The sequence below is a fragment of the Panicum hallii genome, chromosome 5 (assembly GCF_002211085.1).
Source record: "Panicum hallii strain FIL2 chromosome 5, PHallii_v3.1, whole genome shotgun sequence".
Taxonomy (NCBI): domain Eukaryota; kingdom Viridiplantae; phylum Streptophyta; class Magnoliopsida; order Poales; family Poaceae; genus Panicum; species Panicum hallii.
This window is the reverse complement of record NC_038046.1, coordinates 16,218,384-16,231,775: the sequence shown is the minus strand read 5'-3', so window position 1 is coordinate 16,231,775 and position 13,392 is coordinate 16,218,384. Positions and strand designations below refer to the sequence as shown.

The following is a 13,392-nucleotide window of genomic DNA, read 5'->3' as shown; positions in this document are numbered from 1 at the left end:
TTGATGAAGAATTTCACCAAGAAGTTGATTAGGTGTCTTGACCTTGAATTTAGGATCTCTTCTAATCATTGTTGCAAGAGTAGGGTTCCTTGGTGTGAAAGCTCTAAGCAATTTTTTTGTCACCTTCTGATCTTCCCACTCCGTCCTTCCAAGAGATCTAATGTCCGCACAAGAACCATTAGTTTATCATACATTTGCCTCATGGTTTCTTCATCATACATGATAAAGTGCTCTAACTCTCCTTGCAACAAATCCATCTTGTCTTCTCTAACTTCATCGGTCCCCTCATGAGCTTCTCTTAATGTGTCCTAAATTTTCTTGGCTACTTCAACATTGCAGACCTTATTGAATTCTTAGGCACAAAGGGAACTTGTGATGACCCTCACGGCTTGCGCATTGCGGAAGTAGTCTTGAGCTTGTTTGGCTGTGGGTACACCGTTCGTAGGAGGAGTCACACCTACAGCCACAACTTCCCAAATAGAGGGCAGAAGCCCGAAGAGATGCATTTTCATGTTATAAGACCACTTGGGATAATCCAACCCATCAAAGAAAGTAGGTTTTCCCAAGTGGACCGATTAAAATTGAGAAGTAGGATATTGAGATGAAGCATAGTTATGAGAAACTTGATGTAGTCTGAAGAAAGGATGCTTCTCGCTTTCTTCCTTAATTCGCTTCATCATCAACTTCTTGGTCTTATTCTCAATTTTGGCCTTCATCTTGTCTTTTCTCCTTCTTCTTGCTTCCAATGTCTCACCTTCACTTTCATCACTTCAACTTGAGTTGCATCATGAATGGAGGGTGCACGGCTTGTTTGCTCAAATGGGTTTCCGACACCATCTAACCCTGTACCGGCATCGACTTCAGCAGCGACGATTGTGGCGGCATCGGCACCATCCCCAACTATAGATATCTTGATATACCTTAGCGGTTAAGCCTTAATCAAAAGATTAGGCTCTGATACCAATTGAAAGGATCTTGGTGCTGCCTAGAGGCGGGGATGAATAGGCGTATCTGTAAAATCTAAAAAATTCTTCACAGCAATTAAATCTGTCGGAACTTCTGACACTGAGTAGGGAGTTCTAGTGGGTCGGAACTTCCGACACTAGATCGGAACTTCCAATAAAAGGAAATTTTTTCAGAATCTGGCTGAATCAAAAGTTGCGCAATGATATTAGGAGACTTCTGCAGGTGATCTTTGCAAGCATAACAACTCGAGTGCGTAGATCGGTACAAAATAAACTCTAGGTTAATAAGAACTAAATAAATACAATAAGCACACAACACAAGAGATTTGTTTCCGAAGTTCACTCCCACTAAGAAAGCTACGTCTCCGTTGAGGAGCTCACAAAGAGTCGGGTCTTCCACTAACCCTTTACTTCACTCAATCAACCACAAAGAAAGATTGAGTCACTTATGAAATCCACAAAGGATAGGGTAATACAAACTTTCCCTAGCGCGCGCACACACGAGAGGACGCTCCATGGGCGACACCAAACCGTCTAGAAGCAAACTTCAAGAGTAACAAATGTGAATCGAAGAATGAGGATGCTTCAAGTGCTCTTAGATGAACTTGGCTGCTCTCTCATTTAAATGGTTAAGTCTCACACCTTAATCTTGCTCTCACCTAAGCCTAGCTCAAATTAACTAAAGGATTAGCTCAAGGAGGGATTGAGGAGGTGTTTGTCTCGGGTTAGGTCAGCGGCAAATGAAGGAGGGGCTGAGGGATTATAAATACACGAGCCCCAAAAACTAGCCGTTAGTGCACTATTTAAGTGATTGTCGGAACTTCCAACCTAGCTAAAATCAGCTAGCCGAGAACCCCCTGTCAGAAGTTACTAAGAACTTTCGACAGGTGTCGGAACTTCCGACCCCTGGTCGGAACTTCCGACACATACTGTGATTCTATGTCTATCTTTCATAGTTAGCGTATCAAATAAGCACTTCAACACCTTCATGCTATCCATTCGTATGCCTCTTAAAAGTACGGTGTTTCCTATACTCAAATTCAAAATAGAAAGTAATAAAAGATCTTCTTTTAAGCCCAACACCGTCCTTTAAGCAAATTTGGCGTCTTTTCTTACTCTTTTTTATTTCATTGAATTTTAACTTGTCCATAACTTGATAAACTCATTAGCTCCTTAATTTTATATGTCATCAATACCAAAACCCATTTAGAGGGGCCAAATGCACTTTCAATTTGATATGCCAAAAAACCAGTTAGAGTTACATTAGATATGCCAAAAGAATTCTCTGTGCCACTTCCACACATAGAAGACACGTTCATACCATTTCGCTCCCATGACAAAACCAAAAGCAAAAGATGTACTAGTGAGCAGTACCAGAATAATCCCTTTCCTCAAAGCATCATTGATGTTCTCCCTATCAAAAGGATGTGCATAAGTTTCATTTTGGTACAAATCAAAGAAATTGTAGTACCTCCTACTAATAACCTCATAGCTTCAGCCCACAAAGCCGCTAACTAGAGCTATTTTTCCACATCCTAATAAAGAAACACCCACCAAACAATTTGATGGCATAAAAAATCTTCTTCTTCAACAACCATTGCCTCCATATCGATGTGGGGTTCATGGGATCAAGGGTATTACTGGCAATGGTTTTGATAGTTTCCTCCGCCTGCACCTAAGCTCTTCATCAACTAGATAAGAGAGAATGATTTTCTTTACATATGAATAGAGTTCGTCATAGAATTCTTGGTCCTCCAGATAGCTATGTGCAAAATTCTTAACTACTCCATAGACATATGTGTGCGCGGCGTCATACCATACCTTATAGGACGTATAAAGAATAAGTTCGAATAAGAACATGGTAATAAAACCCTGTTCAAAAGCTCATTTCAGTCGTTCCGTGTCATAGACCAATAAAAGCATAAGCTACAGAATTTTAGAGCTACAGAATTGTTGAGAAACTGGTGCCCTTAACCTTGACATCGACTTCCGAGAAGCGGTACCAAAGTAGTGTGATACCACTTCTTCTGCGGACCCTATACCCACACTACACCAAGAAATACCTTCAACTAGACATCAATACGGGAGACCGACTCTATATGGGGACTCGACCCTTTGTTCACCATAACTTAGTACAACGCAAGACTCTTACACTCTTTATGTGGCTACCCTACCATAACACTACTACACTATATTACAATCTTGCCATCTCCTACTTGAGACCTCTTATGCTATAGTATGGCAAGGGGGAGGAGAGCACCCCTATTTATAGGGCTCCATGGCTCTTGTGGTTTTGCCATGTGTCCAACTTCTACACACTTCTTTACAAAATATCTAACTCTAGAATTTTCCTCTTCCTTATCCAACCATGCTAAATATCTTATTCTAGAGAATTCTTGTCTTGCCATGAAGCATGGCAACTTCTCTCTCTTGCCATTTCCAAATTCTTCTAGAATCTTCTCGAGTATGCATTGTTATTTTCAACACTCCCCCTCAATGCATACTTGTCTTCGGCAACCAGACCATTGTGTGTCACTTTCCTTGAATCTTCTATGCTCTGCCATTTTGAGCCTTCTTCTTCTGTCCCTGTGATATGATCTGATCTTCCATTGGCTCATACTCCTCGACCTTCAGTTGGAGCTTCCCCGTAGACTTGATGCAACTATGCACCTCCTCTTTCTTCTTCACTCTTCTTAGCATCTTTTGTCTTGATGTTTCTTTGTATGATGGCATAATAACTTTAGCTAGTGAAGCATCGACATACCTGAGATCAAGTAGTTTTGATCTCCAAACATCCCCATCATGTGCTATTGGCTCATCATGTATCACCAATTCTTCATTTGTGTCTGCACCGTACTCTCGTGGCTTCTCATCTTCATGAAGACTAGTCTCTATCTTCTCATCTTTAGTATCTTCCTCCTCGTCGCTTAGAGTCTCCCAGTCTTCATCATCATCATCACATCCAAATACTACAAATCCAGTAACAGTATCTGGACCTCTTACCTCCATCGAGAAGCCACCTTCAGCGTCCCATTCTTCTTCTTATTATTATTCATATTCTTCTATAGCAACGCTGAGAGATTCACCCTCTATTAAGTCTTCTACGAAGTAAGCTCCACCATCTTCAGTTGTGATGCATGCCTCAGCATGCCACTCTTCTTCACTAAGCCACCCACCCTGGATGACTTCTTTCATGGTAGCCATATTTCCTTATGTGTGCCTCCTTGGACTCGGACAGTCCCTGGTGAAATGTCCGTTCTTGCCATAGTTAAAGCACTCACCTCTTCTCCTCTCATTCTTGACCATCTCCTGCTCACCTTCATCATCACTACCTTGTTGAGCTCCCGCTGAATAGTTGTTCTTCTTTAGGCAACATCTATCACCTCTTGTCCACTCTTTCACCTCTCCTTCGCCTCTAGGTGGACCCTTCTTCCTGATGAAGAGCGCCTCCTCCTCATCCTTCTCCTCCAAGGTGATGATGCCCATCCGCTTGGCTAATGCCTCTTGATTAGCCAATAGATTCTCCAATTCCATCACAGACGGCTGTATTGGCCATCCTCTCACTGCAGCCATAAACCCACTATACTCAGGTCTTAGACCATTGATGGTGATCCTTCTCATCCGAGCTTCGCTGACCTTCTCCTCCGGGTCAAGTTGGGATATCTCTCGGCAAATATTCTTTAACTTAGTAAAGTATTGATTGATGTTTAGACTGCCTCATGATATACATGCAAGCTCTTTCTCTAGGAGTTGGAGCCGTGCCTCATTCTTCTTCGAGAACAGCTTCGCAAATGTCTCCTAGGCCTCATTTAGTATCTCTGCATCTCTAATGTGCTCCACCAGATCTTCCTCTATCATTGTCTTCAACTCGAACATAGCCTTGCTTGCCTTGATTCGCCGCTTCCGCAAGGCTTCCGCATTCTTCTTCGATGGAGGAGTAGTCACGGTGCCTGCCACGACCTCCCATCGGTCTTGACCCATCAAGTAGGATTCTATGCAGGTTTTCCAATAGCCATAGTTATGGCTATTGAGCCTTCTCATGCCATGCGCTTAAGATATCCGCCATGTCGACTGACGCCCAGCGTCACCTACACTTGGTCCCTAACTAGCGTTCCTTCACAGTCCCGAACTGTGATCTCTGGCAGAGTCTCCCCTTAGCGTCTCTCGGTGCCACACCGAGCAATGTAGGTGTCCTACACCTACCGACCACTGCACCGATGGGGTTGGCAGCAAGGACGAGTTGCTAAAGCGGTTGGTTGAGAGCAGGGTGGGATGGCATGGCGGTGAGGTACGTTGCCATCGGCCGCGAGCAGTGGTGTAGGTCGGCGGTAATGGGCCAGCACAACGAGGTTACTCCATCGACCGATAGGATTGACGACAGGGCGGAGGCGGTTGGTGGGCGAGGCGGCATGATAGCAAGGTCTCCGCCAACCGGAGGTGGCGGTGGAGGTCGGCTGCGGTTGGGGTGATGGATGAAGAAGAAAGGATAATAGGGAAGGAAGGAGGACAAAAAGAAAGAGAATAAAAGGAAGGAAGAGGACCGGTTCTAGGGCTGTTAGCCAGCGGTGGCGCGCGCCTGCTCGTTGGGGGTATGTTTGAGGCTTTGCTTCGTCATCTCCAACAGATGCCACTGCTGCAGCAAGATCAGCGAACGATGCTGGGCCGGCCCCTTCAACGTCAGTTACAGTATTATATAGGGGTACATACAAGCTGCAATGCAGTAGCAACTTGCATTGGGAGCGGGGTTACTTGTTTCATTTCATACTAATTATTCCGGTGGTAATTACTCACGTGTATAGTGGTGTATATGTAGTATCAAGATGACTCTCCCTCCCCCCCCCCCCCTCTCCCTCTCCCTCTCTCTCCCTCTCTCTCTGCATTCTCCAGCAGTGATCAACTCTTAATTCAATTTATGCATCAGCTGTAAATTGACTATATAGGCCCATCCAATGTATTCCATATGTTGGAGTACAACAGAGGTCCTTGCTCAGCAATAAATTCCTTGCCTGTGCATGCATACTGCTAGTTAGTTGCAAACCAAATACTGGCGCGCACTTCATATTACAGTAGCTAGTACGAGTACTAGATGCATTCAGACACGTACCCTGCATCCTAATACAACCGAAATAAATAAAGAAATAAATCAATGGGAACTAACTAACGACGCATCCTTCCCCAGCATGCTCGTAGTGGTAGGCACCATCCCCGTCTCCTAGTCCTGCCTCCTTCGACCGCGTGGCAAGAGCAGCTTGCTTTGTCCTTCATCCATTCCTTCCCACATTTGTAGCCGAATTCAAAGCGGCACCTGCAATCACATTCAATTTTCAGATTACCACAGCAACACCGGCCTATCTATCCATATATGGAGTACGCAGTAATGCAACCAAAATTAACGAGGACAAGGGCCTACTTACTTGCAGGTCACGTGGGGGGCAGCCCATTGAGAGTTCGATCATGTGCTTGCATCTCCTACATTGCCGCCACAGCCGCTGCTTCGCCAGCTTCTGCAACCCTGCATCTTCTCGACCACCGTGGGGATAGCGCCATTGGTACTCGCGGCAGCTCATCCTCTCATGCCACGGCACCTTACCGCGGATGCACAGGGAGCCTCCGCATCTCGCACACTTTCTCAGTGCTGCATCTTTGCAGGTGCGGCCACCATGGTTGTACTTTGATGAGCAAGATCCCTGCACTTCGCTCAAGGACATCGAGGCTGAGCACTTGGGGTACGGGCAGTAAATCCTGTCAAACCGAGGGATCTGTCGTTCCCGGATGCGCTGCGCCATGATCTCCAACAGCGGTGGCGGTACGAATGCCTTTGAACCCTCCACGGTTAGCTGCTTGGTAGTGCAGCCGATCCTTGGACAAGCTGGGGCATTCCATAGAGTAACTTGACTCTCACGTGCTCCTTCATGCACGAGAAGCAAAAGCGATGACCACAGCCTTCAACCGCATGGATTTTAGAAACTCCAGTGTCTTCCAAGCAGATGCTGCAGGTCTCTCTTCTCTCCTTGTTACCTTTTTTTCAGCAGCTGACTCCAGTGTCTTCTCCTTGTTGTATCACTGACCGCGCGAGATTTGGCAATCTCCTCGACACCTAGAGCATCTCTTGCTAGTTTCACCACACAGCTCGCTTGGCTTTGCTGGACAAGTGAGATTTCAAATTGCTCGAATTTCTTTTGCACTGACAGAGCCTGACCCATCATATCTGCAAGCTTCTCCCCTGTCGGAGAGCAAATACAAAGCATCTGCAATAACAATCATGTTTCAAAATGGTCATGAGAATGCAAAACTACTTTTTTTAGTACTAGCACATATGGCGAGATACCATTATGAGACAGCAAGAGAAGAAATTTCAAGCATTTCAGAGGTTGAGTTTACATGTATTCCAATTATTCTCACAAAAGCTAGCAATTAATTCTATGTGACATGTAAGCAGTACATTTGCTATAGAAACCACCCTTACTGTGGCCCCGCAATTAATTCTTTTAACTCTCTCCCTCTCTCTCACCTCTCTCACCTCTTCCTCTGCATTCGTTCTCACCGGAGATCCAAATGGCAGGTGGCCACCACCAGCAATGACGCAGCGGCGTAGAGGCCAGGCTCGGGCAGCACCGGCCTACCAGCGCTGACGCGCGGTGGCTTCCAGTTCCAGGTGCAGGGCAGGCGCGGCGGCCAGTTCTCAGATTGTTTTTACGACATAGTATCCTATCAAATACTATGAAAAGAGGGTTGGAACTGCCCTACTCTCTCTCCATAAAGAAGCCACACCACCCACTTGTCGTGTCTATTTTGTTTCCTGTGCCAAACTGAGAGTTTTGGACAGCAGTGCAAATTTTAGGGGTACTTTTAATTTGCAGTACAATAAGCAAGAAGATCAATGAAAACTTCCAGCGATGATGCCGCTCGGCCCCGGCCCCACAACCTCGTCGCTTGCCATGCCCTTGCGGAAGACGAGGAAGAGCGGAGAGGATGAGGCGGCATTGGAGGAGGAGGAGGGTAGGCGCGGAGGGAGGCTTGAGGGATGGCCTCGGCGAGCGGCGGCTTGAAAGTGCGATCGAGGTGCATAGCGGAAGTGGCGGAGGAGGAGGCGAGATTGTCGCCGCCGGCGCACGTCGTCGGAACGGAATCCATCAATTCGAGATCAAAGGCGAGGGTTTTGTTTTTATTTTTTTAAAAGAAGGAAGGCGAAGGGTTTTCGAGATTCCTACTTGCTTTGCTGCTGCTGCTGCTTGGGTTGTGGTCCTGTGGACTCGGGACTGGCCTGGGTCAAAAACTGGCAAACTCGGCCCTTTTATGTTTGTAACAGTTTCTTGGGACATTGCTATACCTTGTGAACCATCAGATCCAACACAACCTCCGGTTTTCTTCACCATCGTGAGGATAATTTTTCAACCTATATATGCGTGCATTTTCTCTCTTTTACTCGAGGTGACGTGCTTTCTTTCTTTTTTTTCTCACTTGATCGATGATGCTGATGCGACCAATGCGTGGAGTTTCTAGGCGGAGATGGACGTCACCCATGTATCGTCAAAAACGACCGAAGGTTTGACGAATGTAGGTTACGGATCGTTACACATTGTTTGGATTAAGTTAGCGTGAGGACGATGTTTTTGCTTGCCGGCCTCCAGCAGCTGATCCTTTAAAGATCATTGAAAAATGAGGTCAAATTCCCCCCCTTCAGTGTCATCACTTCTTACACATAAGCAGCAGTAGTATTTTTGGTGTTCACTGCGAGGTAATAGTCATTCATAATTTATATATAGAAGTATTATACTGCAAATAGGCATGCCACCCTAATGTATTATGCATGGCCCAAATAAAAAGCAACTGGATAAACGACTAGTTCCAACTAACAACACTTGATACTAAAACTTTGGAAGATGATGCAGTGGTTGCATCAATAGAAACTTCTCCACATCAGCCTAGAAGTAAACATCGTCCTCATCTTCCTCATAATCATCATCATCCTCATCGACCTCCCTGATGATGTTGTGTTCGTCCCACAGCGGGCAGGAGCAGGTTGCTTTCTTCTCCTTCCATTCTTTCCCACATGTGTAGCAGAACTCAAAGCCACACCTGCAACAAGCAGCAGCGACATACAACAGAGGTTTTTAGCACAGGGTCAAAATGTATGAGCCTTCCTTATAGGGAATTTCACTAAGCAGATTTTCTAGGCTCCCCGATAAAAGAACAGCTATGACAGTTGTGCAGTCAAAGGGTCAAGTGAATGAGACTTACACGCAGATCATGTGATAGCATCCCTCCGCAAGTTCAATCATGTGCTTGCATTTCACACATTGGCGCCACAAACGTTGCCGCGCAAGGTTCTGTAACTTTGCATCTTCTGGACGAGCATGGGGGTACCTCCTCTTGTAGTCATAGCAAGTCATCCTATCATGCCACGGGACCTTACAGTTGATGCAGAATGATCCCCTGCATTTCACACACTTCCTCAACGTGGCTGCATCAGTAGCCGTGTAATTTGAGCTGGATTCTTGCATTGGATGCATCACTTCTTTCAAGGACATCAATGCTGAACACTTGGGATATGGACAGTAAACCTTTTGATTTGGAGGAATTTGCCCTTCCCTCACACGTTGCACCATGATCCCTAACAGCCGTGGTGACAGGAATATCTTTGAACCCTCCACAGTTAGCTTTGTGGTGCAACCACCTTGTGGGCAACCTGGGAGCATTCCATTGAGTAGCTTAACTTTCACATGCTCCTTCATGCAGGAGAAGCAAAAGCGATGTGCACAACCTTCAACCATATGGATTTTGGTAATGTCAGTGTCTTCCATGCAGATAGTGCAATTCTCTCTTTTCGCCATGTTAGCATTGGCAGCACGGGCTTTGGTAATCAGAACAGTTATTGAATCTGTTGCCAATTTAACCACATAACTGACTTGGCTTGGCTCAACAAGTGAAATTGCGCACTGATCGAATTTCCTTCGCACTGACAGAACCTGATTGATCATATCTGCCAGATTCCTCCCTGATGGACGCCAGATCCCAAGCATCTGCAATTCCAAAGAAATTAGGAAATAACAATCAGAAGAATGTATTATTAGATTTTGACAAGCACATACTGTGAGGTACCATCATAAGATCAGAGCAAAAGATTTTTTTTGAACAAGTTAACTACTGAATTTACAGGTACACCAAGAACTCTGACATACCCCAGCTAATCTGCTGCACAAGAGGTGAAAAACTTAGCACATGTAGAATGCACATGACTGCTGCTGAACTAGACGCATATCACCATTCAGGATTTACAGTTCTTGCTGAAGAAATGACTTAAAAGCATCATGCAGTTGTATTACAACAAATGCTCCGTTTTAAAGTTCATAACTTCATATACAACGAAGTGGTGAGCACTGAATAATTCTAGACTGACATCTTAGTGAACTACCCATCGACTGGAAACATGATGTTTTGGACAACACATGGCTAAAAAATAGGGGTATATGGTGAGACCACAAAGTTAAGGATGTTTGACATCTAAAAAAATAACACTTTATAATGTTTCTGAATAGGGAGAGTAGCAAAAAACAACAGCAGAATGCTTTTCAGTTCAAACTGGTAAACGCAAAAATGAATCATCAAGAACAGAAACTCTTGGGAACCGACTATTATCAATGGAAAAAATCTTATCGATCATATTTCTATTTCCGCGCAATGCAATAAGCAAGACAACTAGTGACATTTAGATAAGCTGGGATCATGGCATCATGGAACAGTCATTTCAAGCATAGGCTAAAGCTAATGTCCAACTAAACCTAGTCCTGTAGAGACCAGAACATCCCTATATATCTTACCCAATCAGTGAAGTATTCAGCAAGACTCGCAACTGAACAGCCATTGAAAAGTGAAGTGTCCTAAACATACAGCACCACCGAATATGCTAAAAAAACAAAGTTTTTTTTATCCAGCAATTTCAGCTAAAGCACATATTTGCTAATGGCTACTGACTGATCAGGTGGTGAGGGTGCGGACAATAGATATTAGGATTTGTGTCATGACATACATGGTTGTACAGCGGCCGGTAACCGGTGACGATGGTGACGCTGCGGATGCCCAGCCCCAGCGCGGCGTCGAGGCCTTCCATGAGCGCCATCACCTCGACTATCATGCGGCCGCCCACAAAGCGCTCCACCGGCTTGTGTATCCTGAGCAACACCTCCCCCTGCGGCCCGCAGATAGCCGCCGCGAGCACCGCGACGCTGGGGTCGCGGTCCCGCGGGCCAACGACCTCCCTGCTCGCCATGCCCTTGGACAAGACGCGGAAGAGCGGGCGGTGCGACTTGTCCGACTCCAGGGGGCGCTCGAAGTAGTCGCCGTCGTGGGCCCACTGGTCCTCCGGGATGGCGGCGAGTTCGCGCGCGAAGAGGGCGTCGTGCGCGGCGACGCGGGCGGAGGCGGCGGCCCGGGCGTGGGCGGCGCGGCAGGCCTCGGCGTCGCGGCGGTCCTGCTCGGCGCGCGCGAGGTTGGCGGCCTGGACCGCGAAGGCGTAGGCGGCGTCCGAGGAGGACTCGGGGACGGGGAGCGCGGGGGCGGCTTGCGACGAAGATGAGGCGGCGGCGGCATTGGGCCCGGAGACGAGGAGGGAGGCTTGGATGGCCTCGGCGAGTTGGAGTTGGAAGGCGTGATCTAGGTCGGAGGCGGAGATGGCGGCGGAGGATGTGAGGGCGATCTGCTCGCGCAGGGCGGCGAGGTCGTCGTCGCCGGCCATCATCGGAATCGACCCTCGCGGACCGCCGCCTACAGTTTCCAGGGGGGATCGACGATAATCTCGGGTCTGGCTGAACGGGTCCGACCCCCCAACGGTCATGCTTTGGATCGAAACACCGAAACAGGGGCAAAATTGTCCAACCACGTGAAAAGAAAAGAAAAATAGAAAGAAAAACCGTACTATACAACATTATCTGACCTGAGAAGGGCGTTTGGATCAGGCAGGGCTAATGCGTAGTCCGTCACGTTATTTGAATGCTAATTAAAGGATTAAATGGAAGCTAATGGTAAAACTACTTGCATAATTTCTTAGCTAATTCGCAAGATGAATCCATATGTTAATTATAAATTAATTAGTTTTAATAGTTTCGTCTTGCGAATTAGCTATAGGCTTCTGCAATAGATTCGTCTCACGAATTAGCTCTAGACTTATACAATTAGTTTTATAATAGTTCACGTTTAGTTCTTCTAATTGGAATGAAACATCCGATATAACAGATCTAAACTTTAATCCTTGGGAAAACACTTCCAAAATAAGACCCCCTGAAGGGACGGCGATTTGGAAGGTTCCGAGAGCTCCTAAAGAGTTCATTGGCATCAAACTCTTCGACCTTAAAATCCATGGAGTGATGTTTATCACAAGATTCCGAGACAGACAATAATTATAATAAATGATTAAAACCCATGAAGTGATGTTTATTACAAGATTCCGAGATATACAGTGACTATATGCTTCGACCTTGAAACCCATGGGGGATCGACGATAGTGGTAGATGGACAGTGATTATAAAAGATGTCGGAAGGCCAGGGTGATGGGATCACGCAGAGTCGTAAAGTTTAGAAGTGGGTAGTGGTTTGTACAAAAGCGAAGAGAAACTAGTTCTCAGTGATTCGTATTTGTGGTGCTGAAGCATATGCAAAAATTTCTATTATAGAAATGAACGGTTTTTATATTGACCGAGAAAAGTTTTGACATGGTGGTGAAGTATATGCAAAAAGTCCTAGAATTTTTAGAGTACCAGCTCTTGGAAACCTTTTGAGACTCATGGAGATTGAAGTGTTAAATTACGGGTGCATTTAGCAGCGCTCCGCACGAGAATCGGCGGAGCACTATCAAATGATGACTATACCATCTGGTTGTGGCGGAATCGAACAGGAGCGCTTCACCCACCTCCACATCGAGCGGGGTGGGGAGGTGAAAAACCCTCCTCCCTCCGGTTCCCTTCCTCTCTAGTCCCTGCCTGCTTTGCCCGTCCGTTGGATGCTCGTCCCTGCCGGTACCCTAGCCGCTCATCCCCGCCCGCCCGCCCACCGGAGCTGGATTGTCGGTGCTCTGCCAGAGGTTGACTCGCGGCCGCCGAAGCTCGGACAGGGGGTCCGCAACTACCGTTGTGTCCTGGAGGTCGATTTGCTACTGCTCATCCTCCTAATTCGCTGCTGCTCGAGCTGCACAGCCACTGGAGCTCGATTCGCGCCACTAGAGATCCATTCGTGGCACTGGAGCTCGATTTGCATCGCGAGAGGTTGATTCATGGCATCGTAGCTCGATTCACGATCGCTGATGCTGCGCCCTAGATGAGTGCCGTCATCCTCCTGGGAGCTGGAGCCTCACTAGAGCGCCACCAAATAGGCTATTTTAGAGAGCGAGAGTAGCTGGGAGCGAGGAGCCGAGCGGAGTGGAGTTGATTTTGAG

At 46.5% G+C, this 13,392-nt stretch overlaps 1 protein-coding gene and 1 pseudogene across 1 annotated transcript; both read right to left on the bottom strand.

Annotated features, from left to right (window-relative positions):
- Positions 1-6,037: 6,037 nt before the first annotated feature.
- Positions 6,038-8,341, bottom strand: LOC112892488 (annotated as a pseudogene).
- A 320-nt stretch (positions 8,342-8,661) lies between these two features.
- Positions 8,662-11,758, bottom strand: LOC112894171. Its single transcript, XM_025961796.1, has 3 exons — positions 10,996-11,758; positions 9,207-9,988; positions 8,662-9,044 (listed from the first exon to the last, which is right to left on the bottom strand). The coding sequence occupies exons 1-3, from the start codon at positions 11,701-11,703 to the stop codon at positions 8,891-8,893; spliced, it is 1,644 nt and encodes a 547-aa protein (XP_025817581.1). The 5' UTR covers positions 11,704-11,758; the 3' UTR covers positions 8,662-8,890.
- Positions 11,759-13,392: the final 1,634 nt, after the last annotated feature.